Source organism: Spodoptera frugiperda, chromosome 31 (genome assembly GCF_023101765.2).
Source record: "Spodoptera frugiperda isolate SF20-4 chromosome 31, AGI-APGP_CSIRO_Sfru_2.0, whole genome shotgun sequence".
Lineage (NCBI taxonomy): Eukaryota > Metazoa > Arthropoda > Insecta > Lepidoptera > Noctuidae > Spodoptera > Spodoptera frugiperda.
The window spans coordinates 7,728,384-7,751,485 of NC_064242.1; the positions used below are offsets into that span (position 1 = coordinate 7,728,384).

At 32.2% G+C, this 23,102-nt stretch overlaps 1 protein-coding gene across 1 annotated transcript in view; it reads right to left on the reverse strand.

The window, feature by feature from the left end:
- The window catches only part of LOC118276222 (organic cation transporter protein), a 64,217-nt gene extending 41,115 nt beyond the window's left edge, over nt 1-23,102 (reverse strand). The window contains exon 1 of the mRNA XM_050707205.1: nt 22,703-23,102. Within this exon, the coding sequence (XP_050563162.1) occupies nt 22,703-22,805 (103 nt within the window). The 5' untranslated portion in view covers nt 22,806-23,102. The remainder of the gene's footprint in view (nt 1-22,702) is intronic.

Below are 23,102 nucleotides of genomic sequence, written 5' to 3' on the forward strand. Positions count from 1 at the left end.
TAGTGCTTAGCTATGTGTACTAATGAATATGACTGGTGGAAGCCAAAAGCATCCACAGCAACGTAGTATGGTAAATCTCCGGTGAAAATGCCCTAATGCCATGGGCATTCTCTTCCAGCCAAACCAATGGGTGATGCAGAGACAAGTTCTACGTTGAACTTCATAAAGGCTTATTTGTCAGAAACTGTATTCCTATTTCTACATAATTGTTCTTATGACTCACCAAAGAATTTGACGTTCTAAACCGCTTTCTTGGTCTATTTGAAATAATTAATTTAGACCTTGACTTTAATTTTGAATTAAAAGGAAAAAAAATTAAAGATCTTAAGTTTGTTTATGGAAAATAATAAAATAGGTAGCGCCTTAAAAATTCTCTGAGCAATCATATTTTTATTACAATTGCTTGTTCAGTACATATTGTATGATTCTACTAAATATTGAAAGAAAGAAATTTTGAAGAGAAATATTGAGGTATTTGGTTTAATATTTTATTTACATTTAAACTCAAACTCAAAATATTCATTTGCATGTTAAGGTATTACATTCGTTTTAAAAGGAAGAATTATAGATTCCGTTATGTAATAAACAATTTAAAAGTAAATATATTAATCCAAAGTTTCTAATTTATACTTTCAAAAAGTGTAGAGCAATTTTACGTAAGGCATTTGTTATTATACTGACAGGCGCTAAATTGTGTTACGTTACTGACGTAACATAGCGATTTATAACATCAATAATGGTGTAGGCGCAGATCGCATATTTATTTTATAACGAAAAATATTATTATTTAAAATGAATAGTAGAAATAATATTCAAATCAATTTAATACCACACCACAATAGTAATAAGTATTTACTTGATACTCGTACATGTAATTGTGTGCCTACAATTTACTAATAGCAATCTGTGACAAAACAGCGTTTTGGATAATATTTTGTCTTTCTTGGTTTTCGAACATAATTTGAAAAAATGTCCCTTTTAATATGTATACACTTAATACTAATTAACTAATCGGTCTAGATTATTTCAGAAAAAATATAAAATATACAAATATTAAAAATTTCCTTACAATACCATATATCCGAGGAAGAGCAATATTTACTGCCTCTATTCGGAACTACGCCTTGATGTTTGAAATAGCAAATTGTAGCGGCTTAATAAATTGATACTACAATTACAACAGGCGACACGTTATATTTATGTATATTTACGTTATATTTACAAATTTACGTTTAGAGAATACTCAGTATACGCATACGATTACGCAGTAATGATAGTAATATACGTTTATAATTTAATTATTTAAAAAGTTTTACTAATTATATTATTAGCATTGATAGATGTGAGAGATCTGACGCTAATGCATCATACTTGTATTAATCAAACTTAAGAAATATTACAAGTTGCCTTTCAATAAATTAATAGCAATCATCTTACGTAGAAATTGCTCTATACGAATAATATTCGATATATAAATGTAAATCTTGAACAATTATAATTCTTCATTTTGATTTTTCTATAATTGTGCTTACGCACTGACTAACATAGGACGTGGATTTTCTTGCATTTCATTCTTCTTCATTCGAAGCTACATTTTGGAACGAGCACTTAACTTCGCTGACAGACAGTATGACGGACAATTCTATTTAACGTTTCAAAAGTGCCTAATTTAGGATTAATTGAAATAAATGCTTCGACTTTATTCAAGTAGGTGCCTACGGATTAATCAATAGTTTTAGTTAAACTTACGCATGTATTGATAGCATTTTCGTAAGTCAATGTTCGCTTTTATAAGCGACGGTTCAACAACGACGAACAAATTGTGTGTTATTCTATCTTCGACAGCGTGTTACGAATGTCACTTTATATGACAGACGTGTTCGACAACTTGACGTGTTTTCGTATTCTTGTAAAAGGATGATGTACCTACCGTCTTACTCACTCTCTTGGCCGTGGCAGCGCTGCTCATGCTCAACCTCGATCCATCAATCTTTGCAGTACCTATTGTGCTAGAGAATATGTATCTCGAAAGTCGAACACTATATTTTGTAACACTTAAAGTTTTTTAGACAAGGACCTACATAATATATCACTTTACCTCATTACTTAGATTAACTGAAACTTGATGAGCCATTGTGCAGGAGGTTCTTAAAGACTCTCTGTATGGACTGGTATGGACAGGGGGAAATTTCAACTATCAAAAAGAGCTTTATTCCTTACGTTTTTTAATAATTTTCTTACGTACTTATAGGTAGGAAAGTCATCGATATTTTTCTATATCTATTCTTACCTTAGTTTGTCACTTGGGATTACGAAGAACATCAACATGCTTAATATTAATATGCGAGTAACGATATGAATACACATGTCATCATTGGTCTGACTAAAACGGAATCAAACGTAGTAAGTACTGAGACTGCTGACATCTCAGGTCATGGTACTTGATTTAAATGAATTATCTGAGCATTAGTCAATGGCAGATGGCACAGGTATACAACTCCACGTACTTATGATAAGTAATGAAATTTTTCACATGATTCACACATCGTCTAGTTTTGGTGTTAGTAGACCATACGGTCTAGCTCTTCCATAGCTTATTATAATTTTTGTTCTATTTTTTTTATATCGTCACGCCTTTTATCCCCTTAGGTGTAGGCTCACATTATGGCACGTAATGGTATCTATGCTACGTAATGCCACTGTACAATGTATCTGGGGGCACGGTAGTGCCCCCGCCAAGACGAGCCAAGCGAAGCGCAAGGGCACTACCTACCTTTTCTCGAAGCGCTTCGTTGTATTTTTGAACCTTCATAACTTGAGTTTGGGTTATACCAGATAAACAAAATTTTCAGGATATAATGTCAGTGGTAGACTTAATAAACCTCTAAAGTTTCAATTGCATAGCTCTTATACTTTAGATTTTATTGATATCTAAAATACCCCGATTTCGTCACTCACTCACTGATGATCAACAAAATTCTTAAGGTACTTCCTGAAGTCCTAGAAAACTGAAATTTGGTATGTAAGCTAGTATTAGTACCCAAACAACAAAAAAATCCTAAAACTTGGAACTTTTACCCCCAACCCCTTAAACTAGGGGGTGAAAGTTTGTTCGAGACTTCCGCAACTTTTAACGCTAGAGGTCTGAATGCGGCCGCGGAGGGGTAAAAATCTGAAATAGGGAAACTTAATTCCCTATTTCCTGCTTGAGATCTGAAAATTATACACAAGTACATAGAACACAAACTTTTCATCAAATCAAAACATAATCCTACCCATAAGTACTTAGATATGAATAATATTACTACACTTCACTTCGGTAAGTGTTTATTAATCAACCTATACTTTTGAACATAAGCATCGTAAGTATAGTATGCGCCAACGCCCGCCGCCTGCCCCCTCGTCCCCGCGCAGTAGCTAAAAATAATCGGCCCGTCAGCGAGCGCGGCACCCGAACGCGGGCAGACGTGCGAGGGCAGAAGTCGTTGACGGTTGTCTCGTTGAATGAAAAATTTTCGGAATATTTCGGTGATTTAAAAGTTTGCTATCGCGGAGAAAAAAACCATTTGCCTAATATTTAATTGTTAGCACTAGTATCTAAACCTTTACCTACTAAACTATAGTAGGTAAAGGTTTAGATACTAGTGTTTTAATTTTCATTGATAAAAAGTATTAGGATTACGTTTCCAATTTTCTTATAAATTTAGTAGTTTAGTAGGTGAATTTGTCGCTCATTTTATCTTTCTATCATAAGCAACCTACAAAAAGAAATGAAATCCCACAAAAACATTTCATGTTAAATGTTGCCAAGACGAGACCATATGTGTTTAAAGATTTTTATTTTCTCAATAAAGAATTTACAAATATTCACTTACTTGAGAAACAACAAATACATAGAAAGTTATAGGTTTACAAATTCGTCGTTACCATTTTACACATGTAATGCATTCAAAAATCCATATAGCTCGCACTGTCAAAAAGTAATCAGATCCCGTGTAGAGCCAAGTTTCTAACCCTATACTTTTGAACTGGCGAGTTGGCCGCACGGAAAGAGTTTAGAAGATTGAATAGATTTTTAAGCTCAAGCCCATATGACGAATAGCAAAAAGTCCGTGCGGCCGACTTGCCAGTTCAAAAGTATAGGGTTAGAAACTTGGCTCTACACGGGATCTGATTACTTTTTGACAGTGCGAGCTATATGGTCTCGTCTTGGCAACATTTAACATGAAATGTTTTTGTGGGATACCCACTTTTCACAATGTATGTTATAAGTCCCATGTGGTGGTGAACTTATTGCCATATACGGGCACATTTCCAGACTCCGTGCTACTACTAAGATATTTTAAAGCCCAGCAATATTTCGTTCGACGCAGGAATTGAACCCAAGACCCTTTGCGTCGTAAGTCGTACTTGCAACCACTCGACCAACGAGGCAGTCTATAAATAATTATATTTAAAATAATGTTATGCTCAACGATATACGCAATCATGCTACAAAGCAAAATAAAACAAAACACATCGTCAAGCTTTAATTTGGTTCATAACGCTCATTAAGTAAAGGAAGTTAATTAAACGGATTATTTATTTATATACCAAAGGTGACCGTATCGGTATAAAAGTAGATAATTGCATAGGCAAGTGATTGTCCAACAGTGGTTACTTGTATACCATTATGAAGTACAACGTGATCAATGTCACTCGCCCAGTCTGCAGACCGTTCATAATTTTTGTCAGCCTTCACACTTATAATTATCACCGCCCTTGTTATAAATAATCCTTAAGATTCATAACATTGAAGTTCAATTACCATAATGTTCTATTGTGAAATAGTGCTTCTAGGGAATGTCTGAGTAATTCTAATGAATTGTTCGACACGAAACCATCTGGTAAATCAGAATCCAGAGCGATATCTGTTTGTATTCTGGTCACAGTACAGCTCGTTTTGTCACGGAGACGCGCATTATTTGCATACATTGCGACGAAGCAAAAAGGCAACAATTTTAGAGACTACTCGAGTAAGCTTAGAAAATGATAATTCTGACATTCTGTTTCGGACGTAAAAGTGTTGTAATTAGTAAACGGTAGTTAGTTTTGAGCTGGGAATTAATGATGGGTGCGTCCTGCCCATACAAATGAGTGTCGTTACAACATCCTCCAACTGTCAAGTGTATCGGCTATGGTCTGCAATGTTATCTACGCCTAGACTAGTAATGGAAGCCCAGATGTAGGTCTAAGTCACACGTCAGAGCAATTGAAGGAGATTGAAGATTCATTGATAGTTCGCGAGAAATTATTGTGTACCTAAGTTGAGATTAAGTAAAAAGTTTATTCTTTGTATACTTTGCTGTACTCAATATGCAATAGTTGGTAATTTTCTATTGTTTTTCCAATGACATTATAGCATAGGTGTTGGGGATATCCCACTTAATAGAAATCATCTCAGCATTCTAATGACTGGAGCTGCGGACTGCTTAGCGGGTTACCGGGTCTCCTGATCGAAAAGCAGGAGTAGGAACGGGGTAATTTTTTTGTCAGTAAGAGTCTGACACTCATTCTCGCCTCGCCCAGGGTGGAGAACCGATTCTTAATTCTTCCATTAAAGTCATTAAGAAAGACCTACCTACCTATATTCAGCTGTGAATATTTTGTGGCTAGTATAAGACGATGACTGTTATGTTTAATTTGTTCCATTTACTTACATAAAGCTATACACATAAAAACTCAAAATCGCAGGGTCTTTAAAACTTCTCAGACAGAACAATTTCATTACGACGCAGACAACTAATAAAATAAACTTTGTAAACAAACATTTCACGGTAATAAAGTAACTTAACAGCGTAATATCAGTAATCAAGCTTTGCCAGTAAGTGGTGAGCGCATGCGCGCCCGTTAATTAAACAAACGCTTCTCAACAATTTGCATAACTAGTACAGAACAATTTGTCTACGTTTTCTTAGCAGTACTAATATAAAACTTGCGGTTAAATTACCTTCAATGTGAGATTTATTAGTTCATTGTATAAAGTGTAACATCATAATGTTTATTTATCGTATTGTAACGTTGCATGTTGTACTATAAGCAAAGCACCTAACGTTAGGTATTGTGTCTATTTAGTGTTATATTCCTCAGTAGTCGAGTTATCATATATTATCAATTTCGGAGCTTCAAATACCTTTATTGTAGATCATAGATTACAAAAGATGTTACAAGCCAACAAACAATCAATAAGAATGTGCATATTAAATTCAGATAACAACGTTTTCTTGTCTCATACTTTTTAAAACATGAACTCCCTTTTTGTTACACAATGTGTATTCAAATTACTTATTCCTAGAGCAAATGCTAAACATCTGTGCGGATACTTCAACCTCAGACCTTTCATTTTACCTTCGACTTCTAAGCGTGACAGGATTTAGCAAACAAAATACCTAATTAAACAGACACATTTATACAAATAATTCACATTGATTAAGGTCTAAAAGACTATTATGTATAACCATAAAAATGAATAGTTTATAAGATTGTAATCTTATGAATATTTTGCGAAAATTTTTGGCCCAAGTACGCGAACATCTATTCTTTTTGTCTTTTGTCCCGTGGTTCTCATGGTGAGTTCATGTGGCATGTGGTATTGACCAGTGCACAGTGGGCCGGCCACGAAATGTGCGTAAATTCAATGTCACGCGCGCCTAGCAATGTTAAGAAGATAATTGTGCAATGTACGTAAAAGATAGAACGGACTTTGTAACTAGAACATCGGAATTGTCATAAAGCAGGTACATTTTATTGCATAACGCATAATTATGTCATGTGGCCTTTATGTTAAGTTACTGGAATTAAGTGTTCTATTTCTGTGTTGATAAGTGCACGGTGTTATAGTTAGATGAATAAGTAGTTTTAAAGCTTTTGGCCTTGTGCGGTAATTAAGTGGAAAAATTGATTTAGGTAAATCCTTTTTACAAAAATATATCACTTCCTTAAGCAACATTATGGATTTAAAAAAAGAAAAAAATATCTGCGACAAATTAAACAATTGTATTTGAAAAAACCAACAAAACAAATGATTTATGATAGGCTATTATTATCTAAGAGCAATAAAACCTGTGTATATTAATGAAAAATTTTTCATATAAAACTACGTTTAAAAAAACCACCAACTCAAACATTTACTCTGTAACCACCCGCTGTAAATTAGTCGGTGCCTCAAATACTAAACAAAAGTATGCATGAAATTAATTTAGATAGGTGCATCTAGTATCAGTTATTAATATTTTGTTATGGGTTTATGGCACCGATTTCTTTACTTTACACATACATACACACATACATGTAAGGACAACAAATAACTAGTTGCTTTAATCGGTCATACAATCGGTTTTTGTGGCACAAAAAACGTTAGCAAGAATTTTGCTTATGTTAGTAAATATTCATGAGAGCACAGTGAGTGAATCCAAATAAAAAAATGATATCAACCCGGAACAACTATCACTAGGCCACTCAAATATTTATTTAGTTGCATTTGCGGTAAAGACAAAAAATGAAACCACTTTAACCCGTGGTGTGCCGAAACGCGGATCCACGCGAGACACAATTAATTTTCTATTGTATTTTGTAAACCGGTAGCCAAGCGGTTAATATTATATATGAATACAAAAATAACCTACAAACAATTAATATTTTGCCTACAACACGGTAAGTTATTGTAGCACAGCAATTTCGTTTAAAAATAAAAAAGAGACTCACTCTCTATTATAACGAAACATACAAAGTACCTAAAAATGTTTTTTATTTTACTTTATACCTAGTCGGGTTGGTCCTACACTTCTTCATTCTAGTTTTGGACTCCGTTTCAGAATAAGTCTATCCCAACAGTAATCATTTCTACGATACACGTGACAATTTTAAGTCTCTGTTAGATCACCGCGTATCAGATAGTTCAGTGAGACTACACGCATAGCCCTCTACATAACGAGTGACCTTAAATTATTAATACAAAACTAAACTATACACCTTAAAAAGTCAGCTGCGGACTACCTAGCGGGTTACCGGGGCTTCGGCTCGAAAAGCAGGAGTAGGAACGGGGTGGTTAGCCATCAGACCACCACAGATGGGGCCCAGTAGGGCTGATGCTGATCCGGAGCTGCGAACTACCTAGCGGGTTACCGGGGCTTCGGCTCGAAAATCAGGAGAAGGAACGGGGTGGTTAGCCATCAGACCACCACAGATGGGGCCCAGTAGGGCTGATGCCTGATCCGGAGCTGCGATGTACCTACCGGGGCTCCGGCTCGAAAAGCAGAAGTACGAACGGGGTGGTTTTTAGTCAGTAAGAGTCGGACTCTCGCCTCGCCCAAAGCGGGAGAAGTCATTGGATAATTTTTCCCCTTAAAATAAAACACCTTAAAAATTTAAATTAATTCTACAGATAGGATTAGTGCGTCTATTGTGTAACGGACAATTTAACATTTACCTAAGTATGCGAGAGACCTTAGAGTAATGGCACGCCTTATAGAATCCGGTATTCTACGTGGACTGTATCATCAAACAAGATCAAGGTAACGATACTTATTGTAAGTTTATGTAACTTGATTGCTATTTAAATATTTAAGTAGGTATTGATCACTTTTAATTCCGTTCTACGTAAATGTAGATATGGTTATATTATTTAATTACATTATATTCGAGGTCTGTTTCATTGGTCCTGTGGTTGCAAATGAGACTGCAGAGCAAGGGGTTCTGGTTCTACGGGTATTGCGAGGTTTTACGATTTTTTTTATTGTCTCTGAAAATATTTTATTTAAGTTAGGTAGTAGAAAATTTGTGTAAACGTAGGATAGATTTGCCTACTCTTTCGAGGATTCTAAGGCATCATCATATTATGTAGGAATCGATTCATTCAAGCGTTATTTAGTAGTTACACGCTCAATAACTCAACTCAACAAATTGTAAGCTGTTATTGAATTAACAAATATGATTCAGTATTCATTGACAATTTTCAGTAGTTCTATATTAAAAAAATCGTTAAAAAACTTTGCGCGCAAAAAAATTATGTACGTAGCAAACAAGTTAATATAATAATAATTAATCATTAAGTTGATATTTTTGTTCTAATTAGCAAAAATTAATCTTTGTTTTGTTAATTAAAATCCAAATTTTTATCAATGTAAAAATGGCAAACGGTTATTTTATCATGGTGTCATTAAACTATGGTGGAATACTAATACGTAAATAGTCCATTCATGTACTTTAGTTATCTAAATAAAGTTTAGGTAGTAATTAGTTTTTTAATGAATTAAAAACGGCTTTTTCTTTGACCCCATTTTATTTGCCCATAATTAATTGGTACAGGCTGTTTTGGATTTTACCATTTATACTGAAGCTCAGGCTTATGAATACCTATGTTAGTAATATTTTTAAGCTTAATTTTGTAAATAAATTATTTGATAGTTTGCTTGTTTACATTAAATAACATCCGAAACTACTAGACAGATTTGAAAACTTCTTTTACTTATCCAAAATTTACTTTTTTAAATGTAAAGAGAAAGAAAAATAGATATTAAGCTGGAAGTCTACAAGGATTACGACCTACATACATAAAAATCATCTTTTTTGAATGCGACCTAAATAATAAATAAGATACTTATTTAATAATTTAATTCAGACGTCATAATGATACAGTTAAAGTCTAAAAAACTGTAACAATATACTTTTAATTGTTTTCTCACGGTAATCTAGTTTTGTAGGTTTAACTTTACATTACTCATATTTCCGTGCTTACTGTAAAAGTTCAAGTATTAATGGTATATACCAGAAGGTAAGCAGTCGATTAAAAACAAATAAAATTAGGCTTCAGTTGTGCATATACTGTAAACACAGAAAATAAGTAAAAAAATAAGCAAGTAGTAATAAACAAGCTTTTTATGGGACGAGCCCCTAAATCCTTCCAAAACCGCTGCAACTCATGAAAGTCAGGATCTACAGTAGATACAACTAGGAAAACACTGGAACACTGCAGTCCTGCGCGTCCCAAGGACATGAATGACTGTCTTGGATCCCGCAACGAAATAAATCAGAAGATATGTATTATTGGAGGAAAAGAAAAAGAAAACGATAGTTTCCACTTCCCTCCGTGAATTTAATACAGGAGACAGAATGACTTAAGCCAAGAGATACTGCACAACTGCAGAAACCCAGTCGTAGTTATAAGCATAATAAGTTATCATCAGAAGAGTTAAAACTATCATGTTAATTTTATTTTAGTGACAATTACAACATATAGGAAATAATAGGAATTGAGAATCCCTATTAGGAAACTGATTAAGCAGTTAATATTTAAATATATAAAATAATATAACTGAGATAATTAGGCAGAGGAATGTTATAAAATTATAAGCTTAATATTAATGCTTAAGGAAATAACTATTATGTTACTTATAACGGTGATAATAATCGTTAATTTGCAAATTAATATAATAATTAGGTACTAATAGAACGCAAATTGTATATAAACATACCACTTATAAATAGGAATTAACTTCGGAAGAAATAAATGATATTTATTATTATTTTTACGCGTTATTTACAAAATAACAATAATTTATAAAATTAATATTTTTATATGTATAAGAAGTATATTGTTTCCGTTCCATTATAATAATTTATTAAGGTTAAGGGTCTGATATAGAAGGCTTCTTGACAGCACTCATCACGAGTAGGTTTCTCTAGACTCTGAAGCTGTAACCACCGGTATCTTGGACATGTTCCCGTATTTTTTTATTTTTTAAACGTGTTTTTTTACAATATTTTTAGAGTGATTTAAAATAAATTTAAATTAAATGAATTTTATTTCCACATACCTATTTATAAACTAAAGTATATGTATAATGAAACGACAAATAATTCAAGATAAAAAAATAAGCCAAATCGGTCCAGTCGTTCTCGAGTTTTAGCACGACTATAGAACAGCAATTCCTTTTTTTATATAGAGATAAAGTATTAGTCTATTATAGGTACTATGTGCGCAATAGACTTGGCTAATGAATAAATAGTCAATAAGTTAGCTTCACTTACGTATGGAAAATACTTGTAGTGGACCCAATTTGTTTGTCTACTTCCTGTACCTATGTGCTATGTATTAATGTGATTGACTTAGTGTGGGCCGTGTCGTGTCATGTTTTATTGTATAACGTATTATATGAAATATGTGTGTGTACAATGTACTGTGTATGTATTCCAAGTAGTAATTGATTTTGGGACAATAATAGTAAAAAGGTTTGTTGAAAAGATGTCGATAAGTTGGATATATATAATAATAAATAATAGAAATTAAGCTTGGTAATTTTTAGTATAACAAAGTATAGCTTGGCATTATTTGCAAAATCATTGTTTGTCAAAGCTAAAATTACTCATTCCGCCTCAAGTTCCGCTTCCAAACCATTAGTTAATTCAATTAGCTATGCTAAACTAAATAAACTTCAACATATAAATAATAATTCGCCTCTTATGAGTTAAAACTCTAAAGAGTAACACAAACAGACCCATAGGAAACACATATATTTACCTATAAGAAAGTATAAAGTAGTACAGATAACATAAAAAGTAAATCCCCAAACATTCATAAACCTAATAACATTTATGACGTTTAACCGCAAAACCATAAAATACATAAATGGAATCGAAACTATAGATATGTAAATCAACTAAAATATTAAAATCGATTTATTCACTCATTAGTCGATGCATTCGAAATAGTCCAGCTTTCAATAAATCATAACAGGTTTTAGATTTAAGGAACAGGCTGTAGTCAGCCTTAGGGCTAAAACTAGACACGATTCTGAATTAATTTATTTTTTATTTCCGAATTCCAATACGTATCAGGTATTTTATTTTAAGCATTTGTTAGTTGAGACATTTATCTATTTGTCGTTTGTTTATTATATTAAATAGTTAGTATATTGTTCTAGTTACATTAAAAGCATTAAAGAGCTAAATATTCTAATATTGAACTATTATTATAATTAGGAACTGCAACTCTATATAATGCATCTTTTATTGCTAGGGTAAATAAAGGTTAATAAACAGATATAATCTAAACTCTATGTTAAAGCTAAACTGTTGAGTTTAGCTAATAAACATTACTAATATACTTTTTGTAATTTATTGTTGTGATGATAATCATTGTTTATTTTCATGTTTCTATAATTTTCCTAGTATTCAAAATATTGTGTAACATTTATAAAGTAATTTTAATTAATGTATCAATAGTGGTACTATAAATAAAAATTAAATATATTAAAAACCTAACGGTTATACTTGTAGTAACTAACATCGATACGCTCATTTAACTTGCGGTTTAAATTCTAAGTTCAATATAAATTATGAAAACCGCAAGAAGTAAAACCACTGACTTTTAATGCAATATAATGAATAGCAAAGACATTGAACTATGCATCGCAGTAGAAATATTAATGTTACATTGTACCTATTTATTAATAGGGTTTAGATTTTCATATATTTTTCTTGCTGTCACCACATACAGGGATGCTATGATGGCCCAGAGATTATATTGTCCAACTTTTATAACCTTTCGTATATGAAATAAATAAGTCGACGGTATATAAGACAACAATAGAAAATGCATTGTGTCTCGCGTGAATCTGCGTTCCGGCACACGACGTATAATCCTATATATCCTTATACATAGGATTATATAATATATCCTTCTCCTAGGTCCTAGTGAGAAGAGGCCTTTGACTAGCAGAGGTACATTGTCAGGTCAATAATTATGGTAATAATGTCTGCATTAGGCAAGATATTGTCTAGAACCTGTTCATTTCAGGAACTGATAAAAATACTTAACTGTGATTAAGCAGAAATCTTTGAACAATAGACGGAAACGATGATAATTTTTAAATACTTCAATTTACTACGAGAAAACATGCAAGTCCAGGAAAATTTATACTTGTACATAGAGCCTCAAAGTGGTACATAGAGGTGTCTGTCGGTGTCATAATCAATTCATTGCATAATTTATTATTTTATAAATTATAATTTAATGTTTAATTATTATTTTTCAACTAAATGAATTATGTCCTAAGCAAACGTAAAAAATCTAACTACTCGTATTATTTTAATGCAGTTCTCCACAATAGTTTTCTATGCTTTCGAAGCCAAGAACGGATAAGAAGCGAAGTAAGATTAATTTAAAAAAAATATATTTTAAATACTCAATTTCAAGATGCTCTCTAAGACATTCGTCACTACATATCCTTTGTTATCATCACAAGCTTGTGATAAACTACTGCTGGACTATGAGCCTTCTCTACATTAGAGGGTTTGTCATAATATCCACGCCAAAGCCTTGCCAAGGAATATAATATTATTTCATTATTAGCTAATTGGGTATACACGACCAATATTTGTATAAAGCTAAGTATAAATTATGAAGCGAGGTACATTGGTACACAAATATTAATATTCGTAATTTATGGCGCCATGTAAACAAATCATAAAATGTGGTTTAAGTTATGGGCACAGAAACAAGTAACAAGATTTTAATCAAGTTTGACTAGTTTTTCGGTTTACGACTTAAGTTAAAAATGTTAAAATAGTTACAAAGCCAAAATTTCGGTTATTGTTTAGGTAATTTGGTTGGTTACTGACGTAACTGTACGTTTTTATTTTATTTTTATTTTTATTTTATTTTTATTTTATTTTTATTTTATTTTTATTTTATTTTTATTTTATTTTTATTTTATTTTTATTTTATTTTTATTTTATTTTTATTTTATTTTATTTTTATTTTATTTTTATTTTATTTTTATTTTTATTTTTATTTTTATTTTTATTTTTATTTTTATTTTTATTTTTATTTTTATTTTTATTTTTATTTTTATTTTTATTTTTATTTTTATTTTTATTTTTATTTTTATTTTTATTTTTATTTTTATTTTTATTTTTATTTTTATTTTTATTTTTAGTTTTATTTTTATTTTTATTTTTATTTTTATTTTTTTTTATTTTTATTTTTATTTTTATTTTTATTTTTATTTTTATTTTTATTTTATTTTTATTTTTATTTTTATTTTTATTTTTATTTAATTTTTATTTTATTTTTATTTAATTTTTATTTTATTTTTATTTAATTTTTATTTAATTTTTATTTTTATTTTATTTTTATTTTATTTTTATTTTATTTTTATTTTATTTTTATTTTATTTTTATTTTATTTTTATTTTATTTTTATTTTGCAAGACATTAATATTATCTGCAGTTTCGGTAGGGTTTAGTAGAGTTTATATATACCATGTGTCAACCATCCTCCTTACAATACCTTTGCAAAGGTGATGTGCACTTAGACCCCACATCCTTAAATTCAACTTCAAATGGTTAAAAGTATAATTGCCAATCAGGCTATTATACTTTTGCCGTTTGAGGTTCTCGACAGCAGCAGCGGCGAAACCGGCTCGACACGCTGAGCTCGGAAAATGGGATGATGCAAGTGCCATAAAATATATACCTAACAATATATTTTTTTAGGTTTTTAAAGAACTCTTATAAATATTGACGATGATTCACTTCAGATAATCACCGGTATACCAGTCTATCTAAGGCATTAACTTAATTAACATGCGGGTAGACAAAACTTCCCCGTTTACAAATCAACTAGTGTTTTCCTTTAGCTTACGAAGAAAATAAAATATAAATAGGCGTAAAATGTGTGCGTCATTTGAGAATAAATATGTCCTTTTATTTAGTTTGTTTTGCCGGTCGAAAGCTTGTGGGCGCTACTACCAAGAAATATAATTAATTAGGTATTGGGAGCTTATGGTATTCGTAATTCTCAGCACGGAGTACATAACTTAGGTTAATTAGGTTCTTGATATGGACTCTCTTCTATATGGACTCATAAGTAATAGTTAAAACTCATTATTACACTTTGTATACCTCCTGTCCTCTATCTTCTTAAAACATACACCGTGATGGCTATACTATGTTTATTTTTAGAAGTAAAAGCCGATGCTCGATTGAAGAAATCCATCAACATAACATATTTTAGTCATAAATTAACATACTGGTGGCACATTCACGAATCTCTCGCGAACTCTTTAACATAGTAAATATTGACAATAAGTTCATGTGCTGTCAAACATGTCTGTGTTTAGATATTCATCTCCAAACTAGTTTTTTAAATATTATGTATGTTACAAAACATTGTCCCGCTTTAGGATTTTCCCTTGTACATATATTGTATAAACACATCATTTTACACATACACCCGAAACAATTTGTAGATGACACAAGTAATCATTGTTGCGTTTGATACCCTTAGTACGAGTTTGCTTTACATTAAAATAAAACGGAACGAGAGCCCCTTCAACGTTCTGATAGGCCAGCGCAAATAAACCAACTAATCAGAGCACTGAAAACGCTCTCGTTTCGTTTCAACGTAAAGCAAACTCATACTAAAGGTACTGGAATCGAAACCATAATTTGCACAGCCAATCGCAATCGTCGAGTCGCGGCACCAAACCGATCAATCAAAGGGTAAAAACGAAACAAACATGTATACTTTCAAATTTATGTATAATATTAGTATAACACATCAGAATATAACACATCTTATGTAGTGTTACGTACATCCGACTTTTCGAGGGTTCCGTAAACTTCCGCGGTAAAATAGGAAGTTTTTTTGTCAAGTTCAAGTAATACGCAAGTGTCCAATAACCATATATTAAAAGTCTAATGTAAACTGTTTAACTTATATGAGATCTAAATGTACATTAATTAAAATGTCAGTATTATTATCGTCAGGGTTGTTCATAGATTTATAGCAGAAGAATAAGACCATAAAATCAGAGTGGTCAAGGATTCATCAATAAGTACTGAATTGTGCATAGTTTCATAAGAAAAGCGGGTTCACAACTACTGAATGGATTCAGTTCTAGATTTTTTTACCAACTCAACGCTATACATGTATTGTATTTGTTGAAATATACCTATAAAGAAGAGTCTTTATGCTACAATTTTCTACAAATATTTTTTTTAGACGTAACGCTCATATTAATTCAATTCATAAACCCTTTATATTAAAGAAAACTGACGTTCTATCACCGTACATTATACATAGCTAATCAATTCTATTCATAGAAACTCAAGAAACGTATTATTCATATACTTAGAACTAAATCATACAATTTCCATTAAATTCTTAATCGATTTTATTCATAGAAAATCAGGAACCATATTATTTATATTGAAGAATCATACATTTTCCATTAAAATTGTAATAAAATAATGTTTTCTCGTATAACAAAACAATTCAAAATCCATTTAACTATCATACGTGCATTATAATAATTTACTTTACTTTATAGTTATACCACTAACACGTGTAAGTACTAAATATCATTGTCATATTTATTCATACTACTAAAAGATGATATATTCAGAATACCTATATAACTGTTCTATAATCTTCAAAGTCAAACTCAAAGTCAAAGCATTTATTTCAATTAATTTTTGATTAGGCATTTTTAAAACGTCAAAATTGAACTGTTCGTCAGTCTATCTGTCAGTGAAGCTAGTTTCTCTAATATTATAAAGAGAAAATATTGTCTTACTTGTAAGCAAAATAAAAACTACCCTTTGAAAGAGATTTTTTTTTGAGAGTGGTTTATCACCTGTCCCACCGTTGAGTGTCAGACTATTACTGGCTAAAAACCATACTGTTCCTATTCCTGCTTTTCGACCCGGAGTCCCGGTAACACGTAGTTTGAGAGAGTTAGGACTCACTAGCCAAAAATCTTCTAAATACACGCTATACTAGATAATAGATAAATATTCAGACAGGTAAAGCCGCCAAAACTAGTAGTTCAGTTATAAGTAGGTATGTCATATTTGTCATGATAATATTTTCCATTTATAATAAAAAGAACCGTTCCATTTTGTGGGTTTTTCGATCATCGAATATTAATTCTCACTAGCAGGCTTATGACGTATTAATTCACATTTATTGGTAAAATCTTAGAAATCTGGTATATTTTATATTCGTACGATTAACATATTATTTATGTAGAGGTGTTAAATGGACAGGTGATACGATTTTCTGTCATTGACTCTAGCCATCCTCAATGTCTTGTTTCTTAAATATGTGACGTGTGTTTTTGTTTGTAAAACTACGTAACTTTACTACCGTACGTAAAGTTCAGTATTTTTATGGGATAGGGCAGTCAACACCGGCAACACCAAATAAGTTACAAATGTGTTGCCAACCTTTCGGAATTAGAGTTTGAAGATACATTTTCCTGAGATTATTTCTAAGCAATATTTTTTAACAAATAGCTTTTCAATAATGTTCTGAATACACCTGAATACATATAATTAATTCACATAATCTAAAATGCACCTTAAAAACACTTAAGTACAAGAGATTCAGTACAACGTCCTCGAAAGTCCAACGTTTATGATTTAATAGGTGCAAAGAAAGACCTTGCGAGTGACTCATTCATTCATATTCGTTCGTAAGCTACGTAAAACACGATTTTATCTTTTTTATTTTCATTAAAATGTCAGTGAACGCATACGTATGCGAATATTACAAGGAACTTTGTATAAATATTTGTTTTCGAAACTGAGAGTCCACTTAGATCAACTTAGTAGGTCCTTAGCCTTAACAATGCCAAAATATTTCCTTGAACCTTTTCCCTACCCTTTTAATTCTAAGATATATGATACTTTAAAAAAGGTTTTGTAAAATAAGTTATTTTTTTAATGCAATTTATTGAACCATCTTTGTGTTACAAATCCCACCTTGGGACATTAAGGACACCATTATTTATGAAATATTGTAACAAGATTGTGTTAACAACCAAAAATTTGTATGATCGTGGTCTCACTCAATGAGGCTGTGCAAACATGGCTTAAACATAAACTTAAACTTTATAAATTTAAATTCTTACTTTAAAACATCTCTACATTTTATTAGAATTTTAATAAACATTTGTAAAAAATATATATTTATTACATCAATAATTATGACAATAATCATTCATCAACAGAATCGGTACCGTAATAATATAGACAACATAGGTAACTTCCAAAAAGAGTTAATAAAACCAAAAACGCGGTGTTTCTTCACTTCACCACCTTTGGTTTTAAAAGTATAATTAGTTCCGGTCTTCTAAATAATATCGAATTGATTAATGCTATCTTTATACTCTTATCTACAAATTCGCATATTTAATCACTTTGACGTAATAGAGGTGTCTTCCTTTTCTAACTGTATATGTTGTATTTGAGGTAGGTTCATAATATTAGTAAAGAACTTTTGCGTTCCATTTGTCTCTGCCTACCCCCATTGGAGACAGGCGTAAGGTTATGTATTAGTAAAGATGCAGTGTTGATTGCCTATTAATTTGTTTTTATTTTTAAAGTTTTGTACATAGGTACTCCCATATTCAACATTTTGGCGTCATAATGGATGGTAGTGTAAAAAAAAAAATAAAACAGCTAAGACACTACTTAGGTATTGTTACAAACATAATAAGTCAAATCAATAAATTAGAAATAATTACTTCTAAAGTCATACAATATTATTTAAAAAAACAATATCGTACACGTGTTCCCTTTAAAAACATAATATATTGTAGTGATCTTGGTAATATAATAATGAGTGACGATGCAAAGCATGGGAAAGTATATGTGAACAATGCCTACTAAATATTATATTCCTACACAATTATGTTTCCTACTTCATTGCCTAGCAACAAACACGAGAAGCTAAATTTAACAACAGATAGTACGTAGATTCAGTATCGAGTTTGTACTACCCCATTCATCTGCAAGTCCATCGTGAATTATCATCTTCATCAGCCCTGAGCCCGATCGTCAGCTTTTAACTACTGCCACCACCACCACCTACAACTACACCTACTGATATCGTTACTCCACATGGATGAGTCTAATACTACTTATGCCTGAGGGGAGAAACACAGTTTGTTCCTTTTTTTGGGAGAAAATGAGCGGTAGTGTCAGGCTCTTACTGACTAATAACCACCCCGTTCTTGCTCCTGCTTTTCGAGCCGGAACCCCGGTAACTCGCTAGGCAGTCCGCAGCTCCGGACAGTTTGCACCCTAAAACGTCAAACCCCGTCACCCTCTATATACGCCTACCCTGCCACCGTCTACAAGAAGTAAATATGAATATATCTTTCTTCTATCAATAAGTTAACAATATACGTAATACAGTTTATTAACCATGTTCTAGAAAAACACTAGTAATGTCTCTATAATGTCAACAGAAAACATTACATTGTTAAAGTAAAAACTGTAATAACACGGAACCATCTCTCATAATACGGTAATTAATAAACTAACTGACAACTTAGTTCAATGGTAGTAATGTATGAATTAAAACATTTATCTTAATTAATGTGTAAATGATGAGCATTCAATTAAACTAACATCTAAAGATTACGCCGCGTCAGATTCCTATCAACAGTTCCATTACTCAAGTTGATTGATGGTCGACGTTTTCATACAAACACTGTTTACGATTATAAATCTAAACCCTATAGGTACTTAGATAATCCACGTTCTGCACCTAATAAAATATAGAGCTTCACACAATTATCAGGTCGGTAAATAAGACTCAGATTTCAACAACCAATGTCAAGGCGATCTCTACAATTTGATGCCCATATACAGAATACATTTTTGACAATTTTCCCTTTAATCACAATTTTATTTTTACTAGCACGTGTGTGTATTTTACTTAGTAAAACTTTCATGAACATCGGGAAAACCCTCAAGAGAAAACTCTTTAGACTTAAGACACGCAATACTTAATTAGTTCTACTTTTAATTAGATACAAGATCAATAGATTTGCATAATTTCTAGATCATGGTCATTGTTGCTGATCATGTTTCGGTTTGAATGTCAATCATTCATATAATTTGTATAATATAGTAAACAATGTTCTCATAATAAAATCACAAGCGAGTTTACAAGGAAATACAAAAAAAATGCACTTTCTATCACCTCAGTGACAAGAAGATGAAAAAATCTGTTCTCTTTACACTTTTTTGAAAAATTAAAAGAAAGAAAACAAATACCCACTGTATAGATAGACATTTGAAATATATAGTAATAAACTCTCGTTTTTATCCTATTGTTGTCAAAAATCTCACTTGTTTTCTATGATCTCTTTAAATAAGTGGGTGACAGAACTAGGGTTTTAGGTAACACTACGAATACAATAAAAAAATGGAAAGTATTTGAAAGTGTTTTCTTTTCACAGTTTTAAACGAGAAAATGTTTTTTTTTACTTTTACTTCACATAAAATTTTGCTAAAGAAGAAGAAAAGCGGCAGAAAGAAATGCCAACTAAGAGGAGCTACCATATTATGTAGCTCACATTCGTACAGGATATTTAAGATCTTTATTCGGCACCTTACTGTAATTTGGTTTTGTTAACTGGCATATTTTTTTATATTAATATTGATACTCATATTTTCTTTGTTGCAATTTTAAAGAACAAATAAATAATAAATCGTCTCCGAACGGACCCAGATCCAGCCTCCAACTATTAATAGCCAACACAATAAAACCATTCAATATTGAATCTTATTGTAACCTACATTTTATGCTATAGGTGTGAAGCACCTGAATAAGATCCAAAGACCTCATTAAAGTAGTACCTATAGGTTAGTTGAAGAACTGGATATTTAAGTGAATACCCTGAGTGACGGACGAGATACAGCCCTCACATTGAACCTCGCTACAGTAGGATCTGTTTATGCAAGGAGAAGCAGTTTATAAAAGCCAAGATTTTTTGTAAGAACTAAAATTTTCTGGCTTTCTGGAAACGTTTCAATAGATTACACTGCTCAAAACCTGTGGGGGTGTTGAAAAGTGAATTCTAATGGGTCATTAGTAACATTAATGTATTAGCAAAAATTAAACTGCTCTAATAATAACGATACATTTAAGCACTTTTAACGTAGCAATTATAAAGATTATATCAAACTTCATTGAAGAGCAATCATATGACTGTTGCGATGATGTTATGGATGTTGTTTATTTTCGTTTGTTTTTTGATTCTGCTTAATTAAAAAAAAGGAATCCTAAAACAAATAGTTTAAATAATTTTTACTTAATTCTGTCGTTGTATCTACGGTATGGTTCCTTCTTGCATAGTAGGTCCTGTATGATTAACGCTTGCAGTGCATAGTCATCAGTCATGCAGTATTAAGTATTCGACAGAAACAGGCGATGCAAAGTTAACTAATGTTCAATTTAAAAAGATTGATTCCTAGGTTAGGACGGTAGTGGGCGAATCCGTTTAATGTGTTAAAATTAAAATTAAGTAAATCTGTATTAGTTAATAAGATTTTAAAAGAATCAGATTTATGTTCAAAACTATTTAAAGGTAAGTCATACGTTCTATTAAAATGTTATTTAATTTTATTGTATATAGGCTTTTTTTAGGGGGGGGAAATTATCCAATGACTTCTCCCACCTGCGTGTCAGAATCTTACTGACTAAAAACCAACCCATTCCTATATCCGCCCTTTGATCCGGAGCCCCCGTATACCCGTCAGGTAGTCCGCAACGCCATTGTATATAGACTACGCCCGCACCTTACTTGGCGGGACAGACACGTAGGTACATAAATTAAGTATATTTAAAAAAAAAATATAAAAAATAATGATGAAAATGAGACATTTGTTACAGGTTGTTAACTCGAATGTTATATAAAAATATTTACGTCTCATGTCGCCTGAATTTCATGACGATTGGCTACGGATGCTACGGCTCCGTCGCAAAACAACGCAACAGTCAATATTACATTTTAATGACATTTGACATTATTTTAGTAAAAATACCAATTAGTCTAATTAGATGAACAGTTAATGACGTAAAGAAGTGTTAATTACATGTTATAGTGATGTCAAGAATTTATTAATAACGTTATAATTTCCCGCATAACTAGTAGAATTGTGATATATTACGTCCAATGGTACATAATCTACGCATTTAATACATAACATCGATCTTTTCTAACATGTTACATTGTTACGCAATATTTGTTAATTTATTTCCGAATAATAGCAGTCGAGTATAACGTCTGGTTTATTTTAAAACACATTAAAAGCTACTGATCTATGAACATGAATATTGAACTAGTACCGGAAATTGTCGTATTCAAATTAAACTTGAGACAAGCGCCGCGTGCCGGTGTGATAAAATCACGTTGATATTTATTATATTTCCTAATTATAATAATTTATTAAGGCCTGTAACGTGTCAAGTACTTATAACACGTTCACGATGGCACTGGCCACACGGTGCACTCAATGACATCGACCTGCGATCACAGTTTAGTACATTGTTCAACTTTTGCTTTCGTCTGCAAGGACGACTTTATTTACTTCCTATCCACGATCAAGTCATCTCGTAACAGGATTTCCACGTGCGCATTGAATACGAACATGTAATGAAATCATAACCAGCCATTGTTTTGTCGAAGGATGTGTTAGAATAAACATAAAAATATTAATTTAAATTTTCGACAATAATGACTAGGTAGGTAATTACTATGCACGATTTACTACATACATCCATTCACCGGAACGGACACTATTGAGACGTCACTCTAATACACTGAAACATTGACTGAAAGCTATGAAAATAAGAACGTACTTGTTGCGCGTTTGCCGTCAGGGATCAGCTTCAGGCTGTGCGGCTTCTGCAGCAGCTCCTGCAGCTCCGGCTGGGGCTCGAACGAGTTGTTTCTGGACTTCATGTTTATTTACTTCACTTGCACAGGTGTCAATTATTTCATTACTATACGCACTTTTGGAAAATAATGATATTTGACAAAGTCGGCCGATGCTTCATCCGAGGGGCGGAGGCGCATGGCTCCGAGACGTGAAGTGTGCCGGGAGCGAGGGCGAGCTGCTATATAGCTCGGCCGCGGTGCACGGTGGTGCGGGCAGAGAGACGCGAGGATACGAGCAGAGCCGCGCCGCGACTGAGCTGAGCGCGCCCATCCGGTCAAGGGTATACTACACCTCGCGGACGCGGACCAACTGCCTAGCGC